Source organism: Nerophis ophidion, linkage group LG09 (assembly GCF_033978795.1).
Source record: "Nerophis ophidion isolate RoL-2023_Sa linkage group LG09, RoL_Noph_v1.0, whole genome shotgun sequence".
Classification (NCBI taxonomy): Eukaryota; Metazoa; Chordata; class Actinopteri; order Syngnathiformes; family Syngnathidae; genus Nerophis; species Nerophis ophidion.
The window spans coordinates 12,238,831-12,263,626 of NC_084619.1; the positions used below are offsets into that span (position 1 = coordinate 12,238,831).

At 39.1% G+C, this 24,796-nt stretch overlaps 1 protein-coding gene across 1 annotated transcript; it reads left to right on the plus strand.

The window, feature by feature from the left end:
- The first annotated feature begins 326 nt into the window (after positions 1-326).
- LOC133558764 (F-box only protein 5-like) lies at positions 327-15,306 on the plus strand. The gene is made up of 6 exons (XM_061909924.1): positions 327-499; positions 8,325-8,877; positions 10,427-10,597; positions 10,712-10,802; positions 10,874-11,077; positions 14,894-15,306. The coding sequence occupies exons 2-6, from the start codon at positions 8,351-8,353 to the stop codon at positions 15,149-15,151; spliced, it is 1,251 nt and encodes a 416-aa protein (XP_061765908.1). The 5' UTR covers positions 327-499; positions 8,325-8,350; the 3' UTR covers positions 15,152-15,306.
- Positions 15,307-24,796: the final 9,490 nt, after the last annotated feature.

Consider the following 24,796-nt stretch of genomic DNA (forward strand, 5'->3'; position numbering starts at 1 on the left):
ATTATTTTTCTAAAGCATGGCAGCTTTGTGTTATTAGAGTAAACATTGCAACATTTTCTTGTCACATTTCACCTGTTTACCCTTTTATAACTCTTTTTCAGTTTTTTTGATTTTTTTAATCGTATTTTTAGAATGTGCTTAGGGCCGTTAAAAAATTACCCGCGGCTCGCAAATGGCCCCCAGGCCATACTTTGGACACCCCTGATTTAAACCAATCAGGTAAGAATGAAAGAGAGAAAAAAAACGTCTAACAATTAAGAGCTGGTGTACTTTGTGATTGGCTGATTTTCTATTTTTTATTTTTCTTTACCTGCGATCTTCTGCGCATGCGCTTCCTACACTTCACTACCGGTGCCCGTTGATTGGCTGGAGATATCAAAGAGGAAAATACGTTGTTTTTCTTTGACTTCTTAGCGCATAATTTAAAAACGAAACGATGATAAGATGACGAGTTTCCGACTACTAATGGACAGTTTTTAACCCACGCAGAAGGATTAAGGTATGTGATATTAATGCATACTTTTTACTGCTGCCGAGCTGTTGCTACGAATGTGGACGCAACGAAAAGCTGTAAAATGTGAATACAACTATGTATTTTTTATATTTAATCAAACTTTACAGTGATTTTTTAATGAATAATCCTGTTTTAGATTTATTTTCAGAGCCAAAATACTAGCAATTCATTCCCAAGCGTTTCGGTTGGTCCAACTGTTTTAAGCTAAGCACACTCATCTGTTTGTTCAAGTTCACAGATTCGTCATTTTTTCATAACGCGCTCAACTAATTGGGAAAGTCCATCCATCCATTTACTACCGCTTATTCCCTTTGCAGTCGCGGGGGGCGCTGGTGCCTATCTCAGCTACAATCGGGCGGAAGGTGGTGTACACCCTGGACAAGTCGCAAATGTATTCAATATATGTTATACCAAGATTACAACGTCCGGAAATAATGAGTGTGTTGCATTAGAACAAGGGTCTTCAACGTTTTGCAGGCCAAGGACCCCAAAACTGATGGTGAGATGGACCCAGAGCAACCTATGAGTTTTACATATAGTCAATCAATCAATCAATGATTATTTATATAATCCTAAATCACTAGTGTCTCAAAGGGCTGCACAAACCACAACACAAAACACTACGACATCCTCGGTAGGCCCACATAAGGGCAAGGAAAACTCACACCCAGTGGGAAGTCGGTGACAATGATGACTATGAGAAACCTTGGAGAGGACCGCAAATGCACCCCCCCCCCCCCACCCCCCTCTAGGGGACCGAAAGCAATGGATGTTGAGCGGGTCTAACACGATACTGTGAAAGTTCAATCCATAGTGGATCCAACACAGCTGCGAGAGTCCAGTCCAAAGCGGATCCAACACAGCAGCGAGAGTCCCGTCCGGTCCCGACTCTGGACGGGACTAAGCGACTCAGCTTAAAATCCAACAAAAACCCAGTAAAAGTGAGAAAAAAGAACAAAAATCTGTAATCTAATGGAAAAAAGCTGACCTTTTGATACTGTAGTTGTAGTGATATGCTTTGTAACCTACAATACAATCCTAACATTAAGTTGTACATTTAAAACCACAAATGGAACAGATAAATGACCATTTAACATCACTTTTACCTTTAGGGCGGAGGGAAGATGAAAGAGCCTTGAGAATGCTATTTAACTGTTCAGTTACAACTTGAAAGAGGGCTAAAGATATTAACTTGAACTGCATTGTAAACTTCAAAGAGCAGCACGGTACAAATATTGCGCGCACACGCAAACGCACACACACGCACACTTCTTGAGACCTCCAAATAATGCCTACCTCTTTTGGACCACCCTTTCTAAATACAAACCCCGTTTCCATATGAGTTGGGAAATTGTGTTGGATGTAAATATAAACGGAATACAATGATTTGCAAATCCTTTTCAACCCATATTCAATAGAATGCACTACAAAGACAAGATATTTGATGTTCAAACTCATAAATGTTATTTTTTTTTGCAAATAATATCTAACTTGGAAATTCATGGCTGCAACACGTGCCAAAGTAGTTGGGAAAGGACATGTTCACCACTGTGTTACATCATCTTTTCTTTTAACAACACTCAATAAACGTTTGGGAACTGAGGAAACTAATTGTTGAAGCTCTGAAAGTGGAATTCTTTCCCATTTCTGTTTTACGTAGACCTTCAGTCGTTCAACAGTCCGAGGTCTCCGCTAACGTATTTTACGCTTCATAATGCGCCACACATTTTTGATGGGAGACAGGTCTGGACTGCAGGCGGGCCAGGAAAGTACCCGCACTCTTTTTTTACAAAGCCACGCTGTTGTAACACTTGTCTTGCTGAAAAAAGCAGGGGCGTCCATGATAACGTTGCTTGGATGACAACATATGTTGCTCCAAAACCTGTATGGACCTTTCAGCATTAATGGTGCCTTCACAGATGTGAAAGCTACCCATGCCTTGGGCGCTAATACACCCCCATACCATCACAGATGCAGGCTTTTGAACTTTGCGCCTATAACAATCCGAATGGTTATTTTCCTCTTTGTTCCGGAGAACACCACGTCCTCTGTTTTCAAATATAATTTGAAATGTGGACTCGTCAGACCACAGAACACTTTTCCACTTTGCATCAGTCCATCTTAGGTGAGCTCGGGCCCAGCCAAGCCGGCGGCGTTTCAGGATATTGTTGATAAATGGGTTTGGCTTTGCATAGTAGAGTTTTAACTTGCACTTACAGATGTAGTGACCAAGTGTAGTTACTGACAGTGGTTTTATGAAGTGTTCCTGAACCCATGTGATGATATCCTTTACACACTGATGTCAGTTTTTGATGCAGTACCGCCTGAGGGTTTGAAAGCCCGTAATATCATCGCTTACGTGCAGTGATTTCTCCAGATTCTCTGAACTTTTTGATGATTTTACGGACCGTAGATGGTAAAATCCCTAAATTCCTTGTAATACCTCGTTGAGAAATGTTGTTCTAAAACTGTTCGACAATTTGCTCACAAAGTGGTGACCCTCGCCCCATCCTTGTTTGTGGATTACTTAGCATTTCATGGAAGCTGCTATCATACCCAATCATGGCACCCACCTGTTCTCAATTAGCTTGCACACCTGTAGGATGTTCCAATATAAGTGTTTGATGAGCATTCCTCAACTTTCTCAGTATTTATTGCCACCGTTCCCAACTTCTTTGTCACGTGTTGCTGGCATCAAATTCTAAAGTTAATGATTATTTGCAAAAAAAAATGTTTATCTGTTTGAACATCAAATATGTTGTCTTTGTAGCATATTCAACTGCTTTTATACCCAATAATGGCACCCACCTGTTCCCAATTAGCCTGTTCACCCGTGGAATGTTCCAAATAAGTGTTTGATGAGCATTCCTCAACTTTCTCAGTCTTTTTGAACATCAAATATGTTGTCTTTGTAGCATATTCAACTGAATATGGGTTAAAAATGATTTGCAAATCATTGTATTCTGTTTATTTACCACATTCACCACAATTTCCCAACTCATATGGAAACGGGGTTTGTATATAAAGATTTGTATTTCCAACTTTAATAATATATAAATACTATGCAAATATATTAAAAAAAAAACTTGTTGTGAAAAATGTGTTGGAATCTCTCACAAGAAAAAGGTCAAAATTTCACAAGAAAAACTTTGAATTTTGGCTGTATTAAATTTTTTAAAACAAAAACTAAACATTTGTACGATATTATGATGAAAGTTGGAATTTTACTCAACAGTCGCAGTTTTGCAAGAAAAGCTAAACATTTTTGGCAATTTTATGAAAAGAGCCGTAATTTTACCAGTCAAAAGTCACAATTTTTATAAGAAAACTGTCACGTTGAGGACGCATCTTTCTGCGGGGTCGTTCTCCTAGGATGCAGACGGACAACACCAGACGAAAGCGTGAGGTAGGAGATGATTTATTTCTCATAAATCATACACCGTAGATACAAGCACACAAAAACAGAACAAAAGGAAAACGTGCTGATCGCATGGGACGCTTAGGTAATTGCTTGGAACAGGAATCAAGAGCTAGAAAGCAAGAATACCAACGTAACTTGCATTCAGCAAACAAGGAAGCCAACCTGAGCGTGGCGAGAAAGGTGATTAAATAGCCCTCTGATTAGTGCTCGACAGCAGATGAGCGTGCCGACCACCAACCAGAGGCAGGTGAACCCAATTAGTACCTGTAGAAACCAAAACAAACCAGGAGGTGCACAAAACAGGAACTAAGGGAGTCCACAACTAACAGAACATAACTAAACAAAACATGATCTGGGCCGCAGATCATGATAAAAACTTAAACATTTTGACAATGTTATAATAATAATCAGAATTTTACTCAGCAAAATTATTACAAAAATTATAATTTTACTCAAAAAAATTCACAATTTCACAAGAACGGCAAAAAAATTGGCAATTTGGGATAAAAGTCAGAATCTTATATGATAAATGTCACCATTTTGCGTTAAAACGTAATACTTTTACAAGAAAATATTGCAATATTACAGAAACAATTAATATATTAATGTTGGCCAAAGGAGGTGCATTTCAATTTCTCACACACACTTTTTATTACAAATTTGGGCCAGAGGGGGGGCACTTCAAATTTTTACACACACTTGTTATTTCATTGCTTGACCAGGGGAGGAGCACTTTTAAAATTGACACACACTCAGTTTGAAAAATCGCCCCTTTTTGGGACCACCATAATTCTGATAGAGTTCCCTACCAGGGGTGCTAATGAGACATTCTCTATTAAAGGCAATGGCTTTCCGTATTGGGAACATGGTTTTGGTCCTAACTTGTTCACCGGTCCTCATATGGAAGGTACTTTTCCATGTTGATGTCTCAAGAAGGGTAGGAATACAGGAACACACACGCACACACACACACACCGGGCCAGCTTTCTTACTTTATTGTCTCCCTTAAACTGTTCCCCCTCCAACCTGTGTTTACTAGCAACCTTTACTTTGCAATCCTTTTGTAACAGATGTTTGAGCTTTTTCATGAATTCAATAGTGTTTTTCACCTTTTCACTTGCAACCTTGTTTTTCTTTGCAGCCGTATTAAAACAAAAAAGCCGAAATCTTGTATTCACGCAGTGCGCGGAGGAAGAAAGACAGATTTTTATTGAAATAGATTGCTCGTCCTTGTCTGTCATTGTGGGCAGTTTTGCTCTGATCATCCAATCAAATCCACTTTACCTCTGGGCAGCTGAAGGTAGAGTCAGAGTAAGGCTGAGCCACATGAAGCAAACAATCAATGTCCAATGTATTCACATCTTATATAAATAAAATGCAACCAAGACTTTAGTTTGAATTAACAAAAATAAACATTTTCTGCTCTCATTTTCAACATTCAATACATTTTCGACAAAAGCACAGTAACCAACATTGTACAGTAGATTTATTTGCTACTTCTGCTTTTGTCTTTCAACATAAAATAATACAAAATCTCCATCCCCATCTCCGGGTATACATTGAATGTCACAGATGAACAGCTTCCAGATTCAAGGCTAAATCCTTCTATTATCCAGATGAGAGGCATGATTTACAATCTAGAATAATTTTGACGAGCCGAGACGTGATGATGCGGGAGCAGCAGGACATCGATACCAGTTCACAGTAAAGCAGCAGAGGGCTACTGAGCTGTCTGTATCATTGCGCCACTAAAATAGCTTTTTGTGTTAACACTCATAATAACAACATCGCTAATACAGTGACTATTTGATAAAGTTGTTATTAAATACTTTTTGGTCCCATTTGCTTTTAACAAAATAAATCAAGTATTGAGAGTGTATATTACCCTTCTGTATTTGTATCCGAAGCAGCAATAGCTATCCTACATGAAAACATACTTTGAATGATCGCATTCATTTTGTCTTAAATTTCAGTTTAGAGAAGTATTTAATATTGGATACAGTATATACAGTAATCCTCCAAATTGGCAGAAACATTCAATTTCATTCCAAGAAATTAAACAATATTTTTTCATCTGACAAAAAGCACCCACAAACGCTGGCTTACTGTAATAAAAATGCCGTGTTTGTTATGAATACAGTTAAAAAAAAAGAAAATAAAAAAATGCTGGCTTCCGCTGGAGAGACCTGTGTCTGCTAGCTTAAGCGCCCCCACTTCTCCCAGTGTGGCGAGTCAGAGTACTGCTGAGGCATTGAACTGCAAATTGACAAAATATCGCCCCCTACCTTGAGGCAGAGGTACTTGCTGCCTGAAGAGCTGCCTTTTCCACGTGGCAACAAGCATGCGCCCCCCCGCACGCACGGCCAATACACACTATGTGTAGCCGTGGAGGCACCACCTGTGTCTGCCTCACTTCTCATCTGCTGTATTGTTTTGATCAGGAAACATGGAATTTCCGTGATTTTGACCATGAAAATGATCAAAATATACAGGAACCACACCAAAATCACATATAAAGCATAAACCAAAAGAGAAATATTAAAACTTATTTTATTTTATTACTTAGTTTTGGAACAGCTCATGGTTAAGCCACCTGGTGGCAGGTGAGGCACTGCCTCACTTGCCTCCCCTGACAGCACGTCAATGCGCTAATATTTGGTTAATTTTTAAGGTGAGAATATGTACAATGAGTATTGTTAACAGGTTTTGGATGGTTATTTAGAGGGTTTTGAGAGCCCCTATTGACTACATTGTTAGCAGACCTTTTATGTATTTATTTATTTACGACTTAAAATGCATAAAAAAAGAAAAGACGTGTTCATGTCTTATATAGAGATTGTATATGATAGACAGCAAATGTTTGCGTATTTCCAGTATGACCGATCTGATACTATGTTTCACAGTGCAGAAGCGTTCCCATTGGGACGTCAATCTCCGGAAAATACAGAAGGTATTTGGAGTGGAATATTCAACATGGCTTAATTAATTTGTTGCATTTAGTGATGTTTATGCTCTGTTTTTACAAACTTTGTGGATTGTAAATAGGATTGGAAATGGTTTAATGCAGGGGTCACCAACGTGGTGCCCGCGGGCACCAGGTAGCCCGTAAGGAGCAGATGAGTAGCCCGCTGGCTTGTTCTAAAAATAGCTCAAATAGCAGCACTTACCAGTGAGCTGCCTCAATTTTTGTAATTGTATTTATTTACTAGCATGCTGGTCTCGCTTTGCTTGACATTTTTAATTCTAAGAGAAACAAAACTCAAATAGAATTTGGTCTTCACTTGTTTAAAAAAATAAATTCATTTATTTTTTTACTTTGCTTCTGATAACTTTAAGAAAGACAATTTTAGAGAAAAAATACAACCTTAAAAATGATTTTAGGATTTTTAAACACATATACATTTTACCTTTTAAATTCCTTCCTCTTCCTTCCTGACAATTTAAATCAATGTTCAAGTATTTTTTTTAAATTATAAACAATAATAAATAGATTTTATTTTTATTCTTCATTTTGGCTTCTGTTTCTTCGACGAAGAATATTTGTGAAATATTTCTTCAAACTTATTATGAATAAAATTAAAAAACATTACTCTGGCAAATCTAGAAAATCTGTAGAATCAAATTTAAATCTTATTCAAAAGTCGTTTGAATTTCTTTTAAAATTTTTGTTCTGGAAAATCTAGAAGAAATACTGATTTGTCTTTGTTAGAAATATAGCTTGGTCCAATTTGTTATATATTCTAACAAAGTGCAGATTGGATTTTTACTTATTCAAAACATGTCATCAAAATCCTAAAATTAATCTTAATCAGGAAAAATTACTAACGATGTTCCACGAATTATTTAAATTTTTTCAAAAATATTCAAATTAGTAGCTAGTTTTTCCTCTTAATTTTTTTCGGTTGAATTTTGAATTTTAAAGAGTCGAAATTGAAGATAAACTACGTTTCAAAATAAAATTTTCATCTTTTTCGTGTTTTCTCCTCTTTTAAACCGTTCAATTAAGTGTTTTTTTCATCATTTATTCTCTACAAAAAACCTTCCGTAAAGGGAAAAAAATGTACGACGGAATGATGGACAGAAATACCCATTTTTTTAATATTTATAGATTTATTTATTAAAGGTAGATTGAGCAAATTGGCTATTTCTGGCAATTTATTTAAGTGTGTATCAAATTGGTAGCCCTTCGCATTAATCAGTACTCAAGAAGTAGCTCTTGGTTTCAAAAAGGTTGGTGACCCCTGGTTTAATGCATACAATGAACCACAATTAAAGTTAAAGTTAAAGTACCGATGATCGTCATTAAGCTTATAAAGTCAACTTGTTTTCCCACTCTACTGGTACTTTAACTGGAAATAATATAACAGTTTTTTTTGTCTCCTTTCCCAGAAAAATAAAATAACATACAGTGACAAATGTGTTCCATTTATGAAGACGCGAACATGAAGTCTGCTCAATACGACATAGCCAAGGCAAAGAGTAGCATCGAGAAAGGCATTCAAGTGGAAGATTCACGTTCAAAAGACCCCTTGGCCCTCAAACCACAGTGTCCCCCTGCTGAGAAAGTAGCTAAGAGGCTCCCCTTCCATGACAGCACCTTTGCAGTAGGAAACAACAAAGAAAATCGAACCCTGAAGAAGCATGAAAGGAGCCACAAGGAAGCGCTGGAGGACAGCGGCTACATGTCTTTGTACAACAGTCCACTCGAAAAAGACTACAACCCCCCCAAAAGTTGGTCTTGGGGTCAAGAGGGCACAGGCTCCGGCTGCGGAGTGCCACTGTTGGCCTATTCAACCCCTGTGGATAAAAGCAGGCAGCAAGCGCTGACGTACTCCTGGTCGTCCACGCCCTGCCAGCACTACGCCACCCCCAACTTGCCCATCTTAAAGTTCCAGCAGGCCGCGGGCGAAGCCCTCGCCATGAGTTATCGTGAGACAAAGAGGTGTGGACTTATTGTTCTCTGTTAATGGAAGACTCTTTGGGCTGTTTGTGTTTCGTGTTGAGCAGCTGCATTCCAGAAAATTTGGATTTCATAGCGACAACTAGTCAAGATGCGACATAAGTGTGCATGGAAACACCACCCATCAAAGAAACATCAAAAGAAGGGTTCAGCAAACCCTCTGTATGGTTTGTACATGCAATAAATCAAAAATAGATCAATATATACCTCGTAACTGCTGTTAGGCATAAAAATATATTTTAAAACTAGACTTGATATGCTCTATGGCGCTTAAACCAACATTTTCATTCTGCGACACCTAAAATTTTATATTTAAAGGTGAAACTTATCCAAACAATTGATCCAATTGGCTGCGTTATTTTGTCTTTGGGTCGCAGAATATAAATCTGGCTGACTATAGAGCTTCAAACCCTATAGTTTTTTTCGTGATACTGCATATTTGTGACACATTCTATTTGTCCCGCAATTGAACGCAATTCAACATGCTTTAGAATTCTATAGTGCATGGGTCACCAACGCGCAGCCCGCGGGCACCAGGTAGCCCGTACGGACCAGATGAGTAGCCCGCTGGCCTGTTCTAAAAAATAACTCAAATAGCAGCACTTACCAGCGAGCTGCCTCTATTTTTTACATTTTATTTATTTACTAGCAAGCTGGTCATGCTTTGCTCGACATTTTTAATTCTAAGAGAGACAAAACTCAAATAGAATTTGAAAATCCATCCATCCCTCCATCCATCATCTTCCGCTTATCCGAGGTCGGGTCGCGGGGGCAGCAGCCTAAGCAGGGAAGCCCAGACTTCCCTATCTCCAGCCACTTCGTCTAGCTCTTCCCGGGGGATCCCGAGGCGTTCCCAGGCCAGCCGGGAGACATAGTCTTCCCAACGTGTCCTGGGTCTTCCCCGTGGCCTCCTACCAGCTGGACGTGCCCTAAACACCTCCCTAGGGAGGCGTTCGGGTGGCATCCAACAATGTCATAATACTAAAGCCACTTTCTCCAAATACTGACAACTGTATCATTAATTGCATGTCTTCTCTCTTACCAGTAACTAAAATCATTTAAGCATGCCATTTAATGTAATCGACATTTGGTTTGTATTTGTTCGGCAGCTGCTTCGCCGACACTTAAAGTCCTGTAGAATTTAAAGCCATTTAGAAATTGGTCTGAAGCTAGGAAAAATATAACAAAATAAAAAACATCAACACCTCCAATTTTTCTGGAACTCAGTAGACATTTTACATTGTTGGTGTTTTAGTTTTATTAATTGCGTCTTCCTCCCACCTCCAAAGACATGCACCTGGGGATAGGTTGATTGGCAACACTAAATTGGCCCTAGTGTGTGAATGTGAGTGTGAATGTTGTCTGTCTATCTGTATTGGCCCTGCGATGAGGTGGCGACTTGTCCAGGGTGTACACTGCCTTCCGCCCGATTGTAGCTGAGATAGGCGCCAGCGCCCCCCGCGACCCCAAAAGGGAATAAGCGGTAGAAAATGGATGGATGGATGGATAATTGTGACTTTATGAGACTCAGGTATGACTGGAGCATCATCTCCAAGGTGGCCAAGGACTATCCCTTGCATCAGGTGATCGGACGCCAGATGGGCCTGGAGTACGTCGACATCTTTTCATCTCTTCTGTCCAAGAACATGGGAAGCATCCTGGCCAACATCCTGTCCCTGCTCGGAGACTTGGACCTCATCAGGTACCTCATGTTTATTATACAGGAGCGCATGGAGGGCTGCTTGTGGACATTACGCTACATGTATTTGTTTCGGCATCCTCCTATTTATGTTTGGGTTTTTCCCTCAACGCACAGGTGCAGGATGGTGAGCGGCACGTGGAGGAAGATAATTTGTGAAGACGGCGCTGCTCTTAGAAGGTGTAAGCAAGCTGAGCAGATGCTTCAGGTGAGGTCACTTAAAGGTGCCTGACACCGTTCCAGTGCAGAGGTACTAAAAAAACTTCTTCTGATTTTTAGAAGATTAGTTCTGTGAAGCGAAAAGGTTGCGATCAGACGAGAGACCAGGTCGTGTCCAGGTTGGTGCTATCCTCTACGCAGAAGGTGGCCTCGCCACACCCGCCATCAACACCATCTTTGTCGACAAGCTGCGGCATCAAGAGACGCTCAGCTCCCGCACAGAAAAACAGCAAGTCTACCTCGCGCTTTATGGACTTTGTGCAGGTCAGTGAAAAACTGTAATGTCATGTAACAATACTCAAATGTTACATCTCTAGTCCATTAGCAAGTAAAAAGTCAAGGGCAGTTACGGCCTGTTTTTGCCGCAAACGTTGGTACATTTTTCGGGCCTTACGGCAAAAGACGAGGGTGGTTGTCACGGTTAAATCCGAGCCCTGATATATAAAAGACAGTGAGGATAATGAAGCTTGAGTTCAGACACAAAAACAAAAAAATTCATTGTTCTTGGTTTGAGTAAATTAATATTTTTGCAGAGTGTTACGGCTACTTTTGCGTTCAAAAAGGTTCAAAAAAAATAAAAAATAAGGATAGCAGAGTAGTCTTGAGTAGGAGGTTTATGACTCACTAAATTCCTTAAAGGCCTACTGAAACCCACTATTACCGACCAGGCAGTCTGATAGTTTATATATCAATGATGAAATATTAACATTGCAACACAATGGTTTAGACGGTTTAGCTCGGTTGGTAGAGTGGCCGTGCCAGCAACTTGAGGGTTGCAGGTTCGATTCCCGCTTCCGCCATCCTAGTCAATGCCGTTGTGTCTTTGGGCAAGACACTTTATCCACCTGCTCCCAGTGCCACCCACACTGGTTTAAATGTAACATAGATATTGGGTTTCACTATGTAAAGCGCTTTGAGTCACTAGAGAAAAGCGCTATATAAATATACTTCACTTCACTTCACTTCACATGCCAATACAGCCGGTTTAGTTTACTAAATTACAATTCTAAATTTCCCGCGGAGTTTCTTGTTGAAAACGTCGCGGAATGATGACGCATGTTTGTGACGTCTCGGGTTGTAGCGGACATGTTAGCCCAGCACCACTTATGGCTAAAAGTCGTCTCTTTTCATAGCAAAATTACACAGTAATTTGGACATCTGTGTTGCTGAATCTTTTGCAATTTGTTCAATTAATAATGGAGACTATAAAGAAGAATACTGTTGGTGGAAAGCGCTGGATTGCACCTGCCTTTAGCAACCGAAACACAGCCGGTGTTTCTTTGTTGTGAAGCTTTAACACAGAGCGGTCAAGCGAACATGTTTTTCTACGTCAACCAGCAAGTTTATGGATGGGAAAATTGTGATATTAAGTCGGCTCTTACCGGAAACTTGAGTGGATTATGCGACCTCCTCCTGCAGCTGTGATCTTAGCTCCTTCATTGGCATAAAAACCGAACACATTTTCCAGAAGGAGCAATTTTTATTTATTATAATTAGTAATTGTAAAAAATTCAGACATTTAAAGGCCTACTGAAAGGCGATTTTCGTATTTAAACGCGGATAGCAGGTCCATTCTATGTGTCATACTTGATCATTTTGCGATATTGCCATATTTTTGCTGAAAGGATTTAGTAGATAACATCCACGATAAAGTTCGCAACTTTCGGTGCTAAGAGAAAAGCCCTGCCTCTACCGGAAGTCGCAGACGATGACGTCACATGTTTGATGGCTCCTCACATATTCACATTGTTTATAATGGGAGCCTCCAACAAAAAGTGCTATTCGGACCGTGAAAACAACAATTTCCCCATTAATTTGAGCGAGGATGAAAGATTGGTGTTTGAGGATATTGTAGCGACGGACTACAAAAAAAAAAAAGCGATTGCATTGGGACGGATTCCGATGTTTTTAGACACATTTACTAGGTTAATTCTGTGAAATCCCTTATCTTTCTATTGTGTTGCTAGTGTTTTAGTGAGAGTAGTACTACCTGATAGTCGGAAGGGTGTCTCCACGGGTGTTTTGACGCGCAGTGTCTCAGGGGAGTCGACGGCAGCTATGGACGGCACAAGCTCAGCTTTTCTCCGGTAAGAACTGACTTTTTAACCACAATTTTCTCACCGAAACCTGCTGGTTGACATGTGGTCGGGATCCATGTTCTCTTGACCGCGCTCTGATCCATAGGAAAGTTTCACCTCCAGGAATTTTAAACAAGGAATCACCGTGTGTTTGTGTGGCTAAAGGCCAAAGCTTCCCAACTCCATCTTTCTACTGTGACTTCTCCAATATTAATTGGACAAATTGCAAAAGATTCAGCAACACAGATGTCCAAAAAACTGTATAGTTATGCTGTTAAAGCAGACGACATTTAGCTGTGTGTGTGCGCAGCGCTCATACTTCCTAAAAACCCGTGACGTCTTCATTACACGATGTTTCGAAGACGAAACTCCCGGGAAATATAAAATTGTAATTCAGTAAACTAAAAAGGCCGTATTAGCATTTCTTGCAAAGTTAATATTTCATCATTGATATATAAACTATCAGACTGTGTGGTGGGTAGTAGTGGGTTTCAGTAGGCCTTTAAAAAATATCTGTTATGTTAAACCACTAATGGTAACATAAGCTGGTGGTGATCTTGTTATATTTTTTGGTCTGGAAAAATTTAACTGTTAGCAAGTTGCAAACAGTCCCTTTGGTTTAAACAGAAAATACACTTTGATTAAATATTCTATATTTAAAAATGGAATTTTAATTTAGTTTTTAGGGGTATCAATAGTATTCAGACAATACGACACAAGAGTAAATTTACATTGTCCACGTACTTTTGAGGTCATATATTCCTGACCAAAATGCTAAATACTCTGGGCCTGATCTACGAAGATCCAAAAAGTGTGTGCAAACTATAAATTTGCTTGAACAATTAGTGAGCGTGTTGCGTGTGATCTTCTAAGACTGTTAGGACAATTGATAACTGGGGCAGACCGCCCTATTTAAGTGAGTCATGCACCACTTTTTATGCGCAATTTAGAAGCAGCTCTGCAGTGCATCTACAAGGGCACCCACTCTTTTTAATGCGCTAAAGTTGGACCCTGTGAAATGCTGGCACTAACTCGAGCGTGCATTGGAATGTTCTAGAAGCAAGAAAATGCATATTGTGAGGCACGTATTTCATATAAATGGAAAAAAATGAATGTAATTACAAAACACTAGTAGACACCTAATTTAGACACTTGAATTTGTTTTAATCAGCTCCTTGATTTATCATCAGCTAAAAATTCTAAAAAAAGATTTGCTGAATAAATATAATACATTTTCAACTGTTCATATAAGTGGACCCCGACTTAAACAAGTTGAAAAACGTATTCGGGTGTTACCATTTAGTGGTCAATTGTACGGAATATGTACTGTACTGTACAATCTACTAATAAAATGTTCAATCAATCAATCAAAAGCTCGATCGCATCCTTTCTCACAGCTATTTCTGCGCAACTGCAAATTTACACGTTTTTGTAGACGTACTAATATAGATGCCACCGCTTTACCCCATGTGGTATGATGGACAACGGAGCAGCGCCCCAGTGGCTGGCAGCTTCGGGCTGAATGCCTGCCTCCTACCCTCCTGTTGCAAGTCTTGTGGGTTCTGTGTAAAATGTTTTCTGTGCTTATCATCCTCTCCATTGGAGCCCAGTCTGAGATCGCTTTTTATTTTTTTTTTACTCATCCTCAATATTAATGAATCATATTCGGTACTATACCGCCTTTAAAAATAACCTTAATATTTAGGTACGTACAGAGGTACGCCCCAAAAAATATAATTGTTTTATAAAACTCTTAAATGAAAATTTCTTAAATGAAAAGCTCTTAAATTTAAAGTTTGCACTTCAGTCACATATTCATTGTTTTAATTCAAATACATTGAGGTGTATAAAAGTAAAATCCTATTGGTTAATTTCTTCTGAATATGTTTTTTCAACAAATAGGCGTTTTAGGAAGCCTTTTTGCCAATAAATTGGGTATTAAAAAGAGAACGGTGTGATTACTGTATTGTGACTTTGCTGTTGTTCTGCACCTGTGTGTTAGGTGGCCAGCAGCCTGAAGCCGCATGAGTCTCTGCGGCGATGCAACCACTGTGGCTCGCCGGCCATGCACAGAGCCGAGGTCCAGCGGGCCAGGTGCACACGGCCGTCCTGCCAGTTCGACTTCTGCACCCGCTGCCAGGAAGCCTTTCACGGCTGCGCCCCGTGCCGGGTGGTGGGGTCCTGGTCCAACTTGGCCAATTCCAAAGATGCCGTCCTTCCGGGGAGCGCCCGGAGCAAGAGCAATGTGAGGAGGTTGTAAAGACACTTTAAATATTGTGTTTTTGTTCATATTTTAATATGCACTAGTTGTAAATATTGCCTTTCATAGCGTTCTAAAATATTTATTTTTAGATGTAAATAGTTGCTTGGGTTTTTACTGTACCGACATGCTTCTTAAAAGATGTATTTTTCAAACTTCACTTGTGTGTTTGTGACCCGTTGCCCTATTAAGTTGAACTTGCCTTTTGCAATCACAAGGTTCTTTTAGCGAAATTCAAATAGGTACCGAAACAGAAAATAAGAATCTTCTCCACAAAAGAGAAATATGACTTTAAGAAGAAAAAAATAAATCTGGAACATTTGCATGTGCGTACAACAGTGTTTTTCAACCACTGTGCTGCGGCACACGAGTGTGCCGTGAAATACAGACTGGTATGCCGTGGGAGATTATGTAATTTCACCGAAATCGGTTAAAAATATTTTTTGCAAACTAGTAGTTATAATCCGCAAATGTGCCGGTGTTGAGTGTCAATGCTCTCTCGAGCTTGGCAGAGTAACCATGTAATACTCTTCCAATCAGTAAGTGTTGCTTTGTATATGTTTGTCGTGATCCCAATATGCAGTCGACAGCAGGTGGCAGCGTGCAGGTAAAAAGGTATCTAAAGCTTAAACCAAAAATAAACAAAAGACAAGTGCCGCTAAGAAAAGGCATTGAAGCTTAGGGATGGCTATGCAAAACGAAACTAAAACTGAACTGGCTGCAAAATAAACCAAAACAGAATGCTGGACGACAGCAAAGACTTACACCGTGTGGAGCAGACGGCGTCCACAAAGTACATCCGTACATGACATGACAATCATCAATGTCCCCACAAAGAAGGATTGCGTCCGCACAATTTGAATAGTCTTGATTACGAAAACAAAGCAAGTTCAGGGAATAGCGTTCAAGGAGGACTTGAAACTGCTACAGGAAAATACTAACAAAAGAGGAAAAGCCATCAAAATAGGAGCGCAAGACAAGAACTAAAACAATACACACAGGAAAACAGCAAAAAACTCCAAATAGGTCACGGCGTGAGAGCACACCTACTTTGAGACAAGAGCTGTATTGATGCACCGTTGGTTATGGTTTGAATTCATATCCAACACGTGCCAGAACAACATTTTAATTGTCAATATCATATTTCAATGATTTCTGCCTCGGGATTTTTTTCAATGAATAAAATGTGCCTTGGCTCAGAAAAGTTTGAAAAACACTGGCGTACAGACTAAAAAACGGTAGCACATAATGGAAGTTTTCAAAGTGGGTTGCGCAAAATGACCCGGGTAGATATAAATAAAAAAACAAAATAAACGGAACTACATTTAAAAATACAAAAGAATTAGGGCTCATCCCTATTGCTGCTTGTCAGGTTCCCCGTGTTCTGATCTTCATTGTCAGCTATCAGCTAATTTACGTTTGTGTTTGGATCAGAGAACGGGATCACCATTTCTCTGATCCACCAGGCTGCCAATCACCTGCGGCTGATTGGCAGCCTGGCCACACATGGTGTCAATCAGCCGGTTACTATTTACACCTGCCTCGCCCTCCAGTCAGTGCAGGAGTATTGTTTCCTATTTCCAGTTTTCCTGATTCCTGTTTTCCTGCATTTTATTTTTGACACTAAGTCACGTTTTCCTGCCTCAAGCCTGCCATCTCTGCATCTTGGGGTTCGTCACCAACACTTCTTGACAACCATGACTGGACAATTAGTTTGCTTGAATGAAATGTTTTTAAACAGCTCAACAAAAACAGGTCATAAACTTTCTTTTAAAGAGAATTTAAAGAAATACCTGCAGTATGTTGTTGTCTTGCCAGATTTTGTGTTTTAAAGAAATCCAGACTTTGTATTCCGACCGTAGGTGCACTTGCATTAAGGCAGGGGTGTCAAACGTACGGCCCGAGGGCTGGATCAGGCCCGGGAACAGGTTTTATCCGGCCCGCAGGATGAGTTTGCTAAGTATAAAAATTAACCGGAAATTTTTGAAAGTAACTGCTGTTCTAATTGTGTCCACTGGATGTCGCAATAGCAATTATTTGTATCTTTGTAGATGGTGCTACATATGTACAAAATAAACCACAATACATCAGTCGAGGAAAATGATCAAACTACATAAATTACACTGTAATTTGATAATGATATTTTTCTTTATATCGATAGATTTAAAATTAACACCAATGAGTTGACTGATGAACATGATCACACAATTTATTCAGAAAATATAAATAACGACAAACAAAGAGAGACTACTAATAACCGCAACATGTAAGTGAGAAACCCAAAAACCCATTATGATTTCTACAATTTCAGAATGTTTTTGCTCTATTTTTAAACAAAAAGAAAACAATCTGAAGTTTTCTTTATTTTTAAGTTATCGTGCCGTAATTTTACCAGTCCCGGCCCACTTGGGAGTAGATTTTTCTCCATGTGGCCCCCGGTCTAAAATGAGTTTGACACCCCTGCATTAAGGGGAGCCACACTACATTTAGATACCAGTTTCACGCATTGTTAACACAAAATATAAATTGTTACTATTACACTTTGACTGTCAAATATGCTTGGTAATGTATAATGTGATAGTTTTACCTGAGTAAATGCTTCGGATATCCGTACATTACATCAGTGTTTTTCAACCTTATTTGAGCCAAAGCACATTTTTTGTGTTGTGCACCAGCAGAAATCATTAAAAACAAACTCAGTTGACAGTAAAAAGTCGTCGCAATTGTTGGATATGACTTTAAAGCATAACCAAGCATGCATGACTATAGCTCTTGTCTCAAAGTAGGTGTATTATCACAACCTGTCACATCACACCCTGACTTATTTGGAGTGTTTTGATGTTTTCCTGTGTGAAGTGTTTTAGTTCTTGTCTTGCGCTCCTATTTTGGTGGCTTTTTCTCTTATTTTGGTATTTTCCTGTGGTAGTTTCATGTCTTCCTTTTTGAGGGATATTTCCCTCATCTACTTTGTTTTAGCAATCAAGAATATTTCAGTCATTTTTATCCTTCTTTGTGGGGGACATTGTTGATTGTCAGTAAGTCTTTGCTGTCGTCCAGCATTCTGTTTTTGTTTACTTTGTAGCCAGTTTAGTTTTAGTTTCGTTCTGCATTGTCTTCCCCAAGCTTCAATGCCTTTTCTTAGGTGCACTCACCTTTTGTTTATTTTTGGTTTAAGCATTAGACACCTTTTTCCCTGCACACTGCCTCCCGCTGTTTCTTCTACAAAGCATTTAGCTACCGGCTGCCACCTACTGATATGAAAAAGTATAACCTGGTTACGCTGCTGAGCTCTAGACAGCACCGACACTCAACAAAAAATAATTTCCAGACTATACTGATTTGAAAAAAATATTTTCAACCCAAATAGGTGAAATTAGATAATCTCCCAAGGCACACTAGTGGTTGAAAAAGACTGCATTACATGTTGCACAACCCATCTATCCATCCATTTTTTACCGCACAAATTAAATGCATTTACATTTCTGCACGACAATGCCTTAACCTTCTGTATTTATAAGTGAAATAAATCTAAAATTCCGCCTGTTAAACATTTTATATTTGCTGACTGTCAATCAGATCAGGTTGCAAAAGAATATACTGTAGCAGTGGTAATACTGTGTACTAAACTGTAGTTAGCCGATAAAGGCTACAGAGGGCAGTAGCAAGCATGCTTGCAGTATTGAACCGAATCTCAGTGGGAGAGATGAAGAAGACGAGCAAGAGACCTGTAGGACTGGGGTGTCTAAACTTTTTCCACTGAGGGCTGCACACTGAAGAATCAAAGCAAGCGGGGGCCATTTTCATAATTTTTATTTTAAAAACCAATACAATATATGTATAAAAAATATACATTTAGGCCTCCACTCAGTTATGATCCTGGGGACCCCAAAGGGTTTTGGTAAAAAAATATATAAAAAATGTGTCATTATTCAGTATTTTTATTATTATGAAAGTTTTAAATCTCTAGATCAAGATTAGGAAAAAAAAAAGAGGAAAAAACACAAAATATGCAATATTTTCACCTCATAACTTTTTTAGGTGGAATATTTGAGATTATATAATAATTGGAGCCTTAATTTTGGATTTTGAATCATTATTCTTTTTTGAGCAACCACACTTAAAAACAAATCACACTCAAATAATTGGGGATCGAACAGTGTCCTACTCATTAAAGTGTTAAAAAATAAATTATAATTTTTTTTTACTGTTTACTTTTAGCACAATAATCTCGAGGTCAACTTCAGACATATTTGTCAATTTTAAGTTTTATTGTTGTTTATGTTTTTTGTTTGTTTATTTTAGGCCCTTCTTTAAAAAAAAACAACTTAGTTTTTTATATGGCAAAACACAAAATATGCAATATTTTCCCCCCAAAATATCTCAAAGTGGTATATTTAATGTGACGTAATTAAAGCCTTGAATAGGTCAATAATTCAAAATGACATTGATTTTGATTCATTATTATTTTTTAAAGAAAGAAACAGCCTGCATGGCAGCTTTGTGTTATTAAAGCATTGCAACATTTTCTTGTTACATTTCACCCGTTTTCTCTTTTATATCACTTTTTCTGTTTTAAATTTTTTTCAATTGTATTTTTAAAATGTACCGTGGGGCCGTTAAAAATGACCTTCGGGCTGTAAATGGCCCCCGGGCCGCACTTTGGACACCCCTGCTGTAGGAGAATGGAGACGTCGTGAGTGTGTCACGCTTCTGTCTATTTGTTTCGACGGTCTTATTTGTGAACATAAATAAAAGTCCGACTTGTTCAAAGACAGTCTACCGCCGACGCTATTACAATACATTTTATTTCAATCTGCCAGAAGGCATTTATAGAATAACATTACAAAACAGCTTTGACAAAGCATGATAAGGCGATTATTCGTCGGGACAGGATGTAAAGTGTAGCACTATTATTGTGAAACCGCACGTGTGATTGGTATGAGAAAATACTTCACATATTTTGAAGAAAGACTGCGATTAAAGTCACTTTAGACTTCCTCTCTACAGTCTTTTTTTTCCAGTTGAGCTTAAATTTTGTCTGAAAAAAATTATTTACAATTTACGACATGTTTAGCCTAAAGACAGCCATACTTGCCAACCTTGAGACCTCCGAATTCAAGAGATGGGGGGTTTGATGTGGTCAGGGTTGCGGGGGGTATATATTTTCAAGTATTTCTTGTATGTGTATATATATATGTGTATATATATATATATATATATATATATATATATATATATATATATATATATATATATATATATTTATTTATCTCCATCCAATTTTTACCGCTTATTCCCTTCGGGGTCGCGGGGGGGCTGATGCCTATCTCGGCTACATTCGGGCGGTACACCCTGGAATTATGGAAGTTTGAAAAATGGCCCGTTCATTTTCAATTGGAAACATGTCTCAGAAAACCAAGGGTTTTGGGTAACCTGGGATATTTGTATTTTTTCGGGGCGCTTACGATTCTTGGTCGAGCCGAACGTTTTGATACTTGAACGGTTCCGATCGGAGGAAAACTGTGGGCTCAGGCCTCCGCCAAAGTTTTGCGGCGTAATAATAAATAGACTATTCTTTGGTGTAGAATCTTTTATGTGTGAATGCTTGGGCATAATAAACAGGAGAAGCCATGCAAAAAATAAGGGGTGCCACTCAACGCTGGCAAATGTACCCCTCTAATCAGTGATTGTCCACAGGTGAGTTCTCTGCTCAGTGGCCTAGTGGTTAGAGTGTCTGCCCTGAGATCAGTAGTCATACCAAAGACTATTAAAATACCTCCCTGCAATACATATATGTGTATATATTTGTGGTTTGGGGCTATATAAATAAACATTGATTGATTGATTGATATATATATATTAGGGGTGTGAGAAAAAATCGATTAATAATCGAATACGTTGTGCGATTCAGAATCAATTGTCATTTTTAAAAAAAAAAAGTTTTTTTATTTATTTATTTATTTTTTTTTAATCAATCCAACAAACCATTACCCAGCAATACCATAACAATGCAATCCAATTCCAAAACCAAACCTGACCCAGCAACACTCAGAACTGCAATAAACAGAGCAATTGAGAGGAGACACAAACACGACACAGAACAAACCAAAAGTAGTGAAACAAAAACAAAAGCATCAATATTAGTTATGTCAGCATAGCAGTGATTAAAAATCCCCCCATTTATAAAAAAATTAAAAAAGAACAATAGTGTCACAGTGGCTTACACTTGCATCGCATCTCATAAGCTTGACAACACACTGTGTCCAATGTTTTCACAACGATAAAATAGGTCATATTTTTGGTTTTGTTTAAGAGTTAAAACAAATTTACGTTATTGCAATCAGTTGATAAAACATTGTCCTTTACAATTATAAAAGCTTTTAAAAAAAATCTACTACTCTGCTAGCATGTCAGCAGACTGGGGTAGATCCTGCTGAAATCCTATGTATTGAATGAATACAGAATGGTTTTGAATCGGAAAAACATCGTTTTTGAATTGAGAATCTCGTTGAATCGCAAAAAATCGATATATTATTGAATCGCGATCCCAAAAATCGATATTGAATCGAATCGTGGGACACCCAAACACTCGCAGCCCTAATATATATATATAATGTATATATATAAATAAAAAATATCCGTTCATGAATGAGTATATCCGTTCGGCCACCATGTTCAATGGAGAAGTCTGATCTACAAAATTTGCAGGCAGCATAGCCCTTCTCCTTCGAGCTGTCCTGGATGAACTGAAATTATTTTGTTCCAATCATTTTGGGATTCGCAAGCCTACTTGGGACGGCGTGGCGCAGTGGGAGAGTGGCCGTGCGCAACCCAAGGGTCCATGGTTCAAATCCCACCTAGTACCAACCTCGTCACGTCCGTTGTGTCTTGGGCAGTCTTACAAACCCCGTTTCCATATGAGTTGGGAAATTGTGTTAGATGTAAATATAAACGGAATACAATGATTTGCGGATCATTTTCAACTCATATTCAGTTGAATATGCTACAAAGACAACATATTTGATGTACAAACTGATAAACATTTAATTTGATGCCAGCAACACGTGACAAAGAAGTTGGGAAAGTTGGCACTAAATACTGATAAAGTTGAGGAATGCTCATCAAACACTTATATGGAACATTCCACGGGTGTGCAGGCTAATCGGGAACAGGTGGGTGCCATGATTGGGTATAAAAGCGGCTTCCATGAAATGCTAAGTAATTCACAAACAAGGATGGGGTGAGGGTCACCACTTTGTAAGCAAATTGTTGAACAGTTTTAGAACAACATTTCTCAAAGAGCTATTGCAAGGAATTTAGGGATTTTACCATCTACGGTCCGTAAAATCCTCAAAAAGTTCAGAGAATCTGGAGAAATCACTGCACGTAAGCGATGATATTACAGACTTTTGATCCCTCGGGGGTACTGCATCAAAAACCGACATCAGTGTGTAAAGGATATCACCACATGGGCTCAGAAACACTTTGTAAAACCACTGACAGTAACTACAGTTGGTTGCTACATCTGTAAGTGCAAGTTTAAACTCTGCTATGCAAAGCCAAACCCATTTATCAACAATATCCTGAAATGCCGCCGGCTTGGCTGGGCTCGAGCTCACCTAAGATGGACTGATGCATAGTGGTAAATTGTTCTGTGGTCTGACGAGTCCACATTTCAAATTATATTTGGAAACAGAGGACGTGGTGTCCTCCGGAACAAAGAGGAAAATAACCATTCGGATTGTTATAGGCGCAAAGTTCAAAAGCCAGCATCTGTGATGGTATGGGGGTGTATTAGTGCCCTGTGTCCTGAGCAAGACACTGCACCCTTGCTCCTGATGGGTGCTGGTTGGCGCCTTGCATGGCAGCTCCCTCCGTGAATGTGTGTGTGAATGGGTAAATGTGGAAGTAGTGTCAAAGCGCTTTGAGTACCTTGAAGGTAGAAAAGCGCTATACAAGTACAACCCATTTATCATTTATTTACTTCTTCTTCTTACTTTTCGTCGCCATGCCTCTTCTTCGTTCTTCTGCTTTGTCCCTGTTATGTTTTTGGACATTACTACTTGCCGTAGTTTTGAAGTAATGCATGATGGGAATCCTGATGTTGTGTGTCAGTGTATTAACGTGCCGGCTGGAATAAACACACGCTGAAAAATAGCTCCATGCCTGCCTACTTTATGGGTTATAAATAAATCTATGGATAACAGAAACATGAATGTGCAGTTGTGCAGTGAGCTCCAAAAGCCGTAGATCCCGGATGGAAATACGGGAGAATGGTTGCCCTGGGAGATTTTCGTGAGGGGCACTGAAATTCGGGAGTCTCCCGGGAAAATCGGGAGGGTTGGCAAGTATGATGACAGCATCTAAGATACGACCTGCATCTGTTGTCTTCCCAGAAACTTACCCACAAACATCTCCTTTTATGGTCAGGGTGTGCTGTCCTGACTTAGCACACACCCAGAGGCAGGAAGGAGGAATATACAACTGATGGTTTACCTTCTCCAAGTTAGGAGTCCTTCATTTTTGACTTGTCCTCCTCCAGGAACTGCAGTCCTGTATAATGATGCTTGCTTGTAACAAAGCAACTTTCAGTTCAGTAAAGCGTCTTCAACGTGTCTTTTGATCCAGCCACACCCCCGCATCGTCCTTCTGCCCAGACGAGGATGACAAGACCAGAAACACACATCACCAGGTAAAATTAAAGACTGAAATGAGACCACAAACAAAATGTTTTCAAGGGACAACTTAACGAAACTTAGTTTTTGTAGATGTTTTTACAGTCGTAGTCAAAAGTTTACATACAATTGTAAAGAACATAATCTCACGGCTGTCTTTAGTTTCCAATACTTTTATACATCTTAATTTTTTTGTGATAGAGTGATTAGAGCACATACTTGTTGGTCACGAAAAACATTAATGAAGTTTGGTTGTTTTATGAATTTATTATGGGTCTACTGAAAATGGGACCAAATCTGCTGGGTCAAAAGTGTACATACAGCAATGTTAATATTTAGTTACATGTCCCTTGGCAAGTTTCACTGAAATAAGGCTTTTGGTAGCCATCCACCAGCTTCTGGTTGAATTTTTGACCAGTCCTCTTGACAAAATTGGTGCAGTTCAGCTAAATTTGTTGTTTTTTCTAATATGGACTTGTTTCTTCAGCATTGTCCACACGTTTAAGTCAGGAATTTGGGAAGGCCTGATTTAGCCATTCCTTTACCACTTTTGAAGTGTGTTTTAGGTCATTGTAATGTGTAATGAACACCCAACAGCGCCCAAGACCCAACCTCCGGGCTGATGATTTTAGGTTGTCCTGAAAAATTTGGCGGTAATCCATCTTTTTCCATTGTCCAATTTACTCTCTTTAAAGCACCAGTTCCATTAGCAGCAAAACAGGCCCAGAGCATAATACTACCACCACCATGTTTGACAGTAGGTATGGTGTTCCTGAGACCTTTACCCCTCCGAACATGTTCTGGGTATTGTGGCCAAACAGCACATTTGTTGTTTCATCTGACATCACATGGACAAGGATAAGTTCTGTTTGGTCACATTTTCAGTAGACCCATAATAAATTCATAAAAGAACCAAACTTAATGAATGTTTTTCTGTGACCAACAAGTATGTGCTCTAATCACTCTTTCA